The sequence below is a fragment of the Orycteropus afer genome, unplaced genomic scaffold (assembly GCF_000298275.1).
Source record: "Orycteropus afer afer isolate SDZICR_OR568_19922 unplaced genomic scaffold, OryAfe1.0 scaffold00136, whole genome shotgun sequence".
Classification (NCBI taxonomy): Eukaryota; Metazoa; Chordata; class Mammalia; order Tubulidentata; family Orycteropodidae; genus Orycteropus; species Orycteropus afer.
Genome location: NW_006921723.1, coordinates 3,587,827 through 3,591,431, shown reverse-complemented (window position 1 = coordinate 3,591,431; position 3,605 = coordinate 3,587,827). Strand labels below are relative to the sequence as shown.

The following is a 3,605-nucleotide window of genomic DNA, read 5'->3' as shown; positions in this document are numbered from 1 at the left end:
CTCTCTGTCTCTCCCCCTTCCCGCCCTCCCTCCCTCAAGTGGTACTGGACAGCCCCCCACACCCGTCCCCAGCCAAGCATCCCTAGCTCCCACCCACATATCTGAAAAGTTGAGTGGCATAATCCAATGATGAAAAACTAATTTCTACTCACTCTCAAGTTTTCCTTCAAGACCAAAAGCACCAAGTTCAGCTGAAAGTTGGTACTTGTTTACCAAAGAGCTGCTGTCAGCAAAGGAGCCACTGCGGGTACAGCTCCTCATCCTCTGGGGTCCCCTCCATCTACTAACAGGCACATGGAAGCCGGTGGGGGTACAGAGGTGGTGTAGTGGTACCAAGGCTAGAACCCATCCCACATGGCCAAACCCCTCTGTACCCATGCCTGCTCATGTTTGTGAATTGCCCATGTCCACAGGCTTGTCACTCACCTCTGGTTGTCATCCTCTGCCCATGGCCACTTCCATCTCTGTACACCCCCAGTCACACCCATCCCTGTGGCTATGACCCTGCCCCCAAGACCACTTACCTCTGGGTGCACATGTCCATGGGCTTGTCACCTGCCTCTGCCTGTCCCTCAACTCTGCCTAGAGCCACATCCACCTCCAACCATGCTATCATGTCCTTCCCCATGGCTATGACACTGTCTCCAACCCCACTCACCTCTGCGAGGTACGCATGTCCACGGGCCCATCAGCTGCCTGCCCTTCACCTGCTCTCCCCATCTCGCCTGCTTTGGGCAGCCCTGGGCCTAGGACTGTGCCTGGCTCAGCCCGCACTGTCGTGTCAGCCCCTGTCATCAAGTCCGAGGTGACCAGCCCTCTGTCCATCTTCACTCTCTTGCTGTCGGCATCATCCTCAGCTGGGTCCCGCTCAGGTGCCCGCTTCTGGCCTCGGGTCCGGCATGCCTCCTCGGTCATTCTGAACTGTGGGGGGAAGGCAGCACGTTGGCCTCACGTAGAGTGTCCCACCCCATGGGAATATCCCAGAGTGTAAGCAAGCATGTTTTTCCCCCTAAAGGACAACAGGAGAAGGAGGGGGAACATAGGAAGGGCCCTAAAAGGGCCCATAGGAAATGTATCCACTGCCTTAGGAGGCTGGGGCAAGGTCAGGAACCCAGCCTCCACACCACGGGGGGGAAGCTATAAGCAATGCATTCCAAGGTAGATGAGGAGGGTGGGTTCTATACACTCCATACTCGAGAGACAAGGGAAGACACCAACTCAGGTTTGTACATCTGTCGTGGAGCTGCAGGCACTTGTGTTAGATCCCAGGGTTGGGATGGTCACATTGCCCAGGACCAGAGTTCACTCTTGGGGGCAGGACCCATGCATGGGGGACACCAGGTGACATTCTCTGTTCCCTTCAGGGAAGGGCAGTGTTCTCACATTTAACCCTCTGATAGTGGGATGAACTCTGGGTGGGGCTGAACCTGGCACAGCACCATGCCCCTACCCTATACCTGCAGTGTGCACACATCTTGATTTAAAGAAGAAAGAAAAGAAAAAAAATCGCGGAGTCAGCTTTTGATCCCGTGACATCACTGGGCTCCACATGACCCTTCCCAGGATTCCGTCTGAGAGACAAAGCACTTTCCAGAAAACCAGTCTGAACCGGTTCCAGACAACAAGCTGAAGTGCTGTTAACCCTCACAGAGACAAGAGACGGGGCAACAGTGATGTCTGTCTTAGACACTACGGGCATTCCACAACAGGCTCTTAAAGGGGCCACTGTGAAAGAGCACACAGGGGGCAAGGCCACAAAGTGAGGTTCCAAAGGACCATGGGAGAGTTTGTAGAGGGAAAGAACAGAGTGAACTGCTAGGGCAACAGAAGACACCCATGGGAATATAGCTGTCCACAGACCAGGTACAGACAAGTCCACATGCAGGACAGGGTATAGAGTTGGGTAAAGGCTGCCATTGCAAAGATGCACTAATTCCAGTTTGGGAGAAGGTACCACAGGAGGCCCCAGTTCTGTCTGAGTATGCAGGCAGGCCACTTGCCTCACTGCCCTGGGGGCTTAACCCAGGAAAATGATGGGCCACATTACTGCACAGAACACTGTTCTGAGCTGAATCACAAGTGGGTAATAGCACAGGCCCTGCCAATGTTTGTGTTCATGGACCAAGGGACCAGTCTGAGAGCACTGAGTCTACAAGGGCTCTGAGGGGCACCTTAAGAGTTTCAAACACATGGCTCACCCACAGGCTGCACCCCCCCCCCCCACATTTCCACGGCAGGGAGCAGACAGCCCTAACACTTTCTAGCCCACAAGCTTAAAAGAGGTATGTGCCAGCTAGAATCTGGATGGCCCAGACTCTGCTGGAGATGGCTGCTTCTGCCAAAGCTCCTCATGAAGCCCAACCCTGGACCACCCTCAGCCTCCCATTGGCCCCCAAGTACAGAGGAGCTGTCTATCTCTCTCAGCCAGAGAAGGGAGGGATGCTCCAAGGTCCCTTTCAGTTCTCGTGTCTATGGTTCCTGTCTTCTCTCCAACATCCTTCACTAAAAACCATGACTGACTTGATTCTGGTTTTTAACACCCACATGGCCAACAAAACTACTAGCTCAAGACCAGGGTGGGCAGAGAGCCAGTGACAGAATTTTTTTTTATTAGGAATAGTAGACACATCACTGCCTAAGTGCTAGTCACCTGCCTGCCTGCCCTCTCTGTGGATGGGATTCTCCCCAACTAGAGGGTGGGCTCAGTTTGAGGAACTGGGAAAAGCCATTTGTGTCCAAGGACTAGGGTATAGACCCAAGCCCTGGCTGGGTGGAAGTCTAGGCAGAAGAGGATAGAAAAGAGGGACATCCCCCCACACACCTGCCCCTTACTCTGTCTATGCTCTGTCAGAGGCTCCTCACCCCACCTGCCAATTCAACCTCTGGCCTCACAAACCCTTTGCTTCATTTGGTAAAGTTCTGTGTAGCCCACCTAAACTCCAGGTCCTTCATAAAGCCCCCCAACTGCTCATGTGCACAGGGAGGGCCTGGCAAGACCTTGCTGGACTGCCTCTGTCACCCTACAGGGGAAACAGAGCCTTTGGTGTCCTCACCATACCCAGATATGGTAGTGGGCCCTGGTTCATGTCCTGTGGCCCCTGCCTGGCCCTCCAGCAGAAGAAATTGAGAGGCTATGAGCAAGTACTGCCATGGTACAGACAACATCAGGGAATTCATGATGAGCACAGAGACTTGATGCTCTGCCAGCCCCATGGCGTGGGTTGATGGCCATCTCCAGTCCCCATCTGTCTGCTCCCAGGGGACTACATCCCCCATGATGGACAAATACAGCTAGTTAAGGTGGGACTGTATAGGGGAGTAATCCTGGGAGGCAGGCCCCCATTCAGTTCTGTGCCTGCCTGATCCCCAATCCATCCTCCAAGCCCTATGTAGCAATGTGCTGCTTCAATTCACTGTTGCTGGGCACTGCAGGAGGCCTGTATTTGCCTCATTCCCCATGGTGACAGGGCACATGCTCCTGGAAAGGGCAGTGCTGAGGCAGGAGGCTCCGTCTTCCTCACAACAGGAAGGTCAGACAACCTATCCCCGAGGGCTGGAGGCCATGGTGACAGCAGGAGTGAGCAGGGACCAAGTTAAGGGGCAGA

At 54.3% G+C, this 3,605-nt stretch overlaps 1 protein-coding gene across 1 annotated transcript in view; it reads right to left on the bottom strand.

The window, feature by feature from the left end:
• GATAD2A (GATA zinc finger domain containing 2A) overlaps positions 1-915 on the bottom strand; it is a 45,663-nt gene extending 44,748 nt beyond the window's left edge. Inside the window, exon 1 of the mRNA XM_007945385.1 lies at positions 659-915. Within this exon, the coding sequence (XP_007943576.1) occupies positions 659-915 (257 nt within the window). The remainder of the gene's footprint in view (positions 1-658) is intronic.
• Between the last annotated feature and the right edge of the window lie 2,690 nt (positions 916-3,605).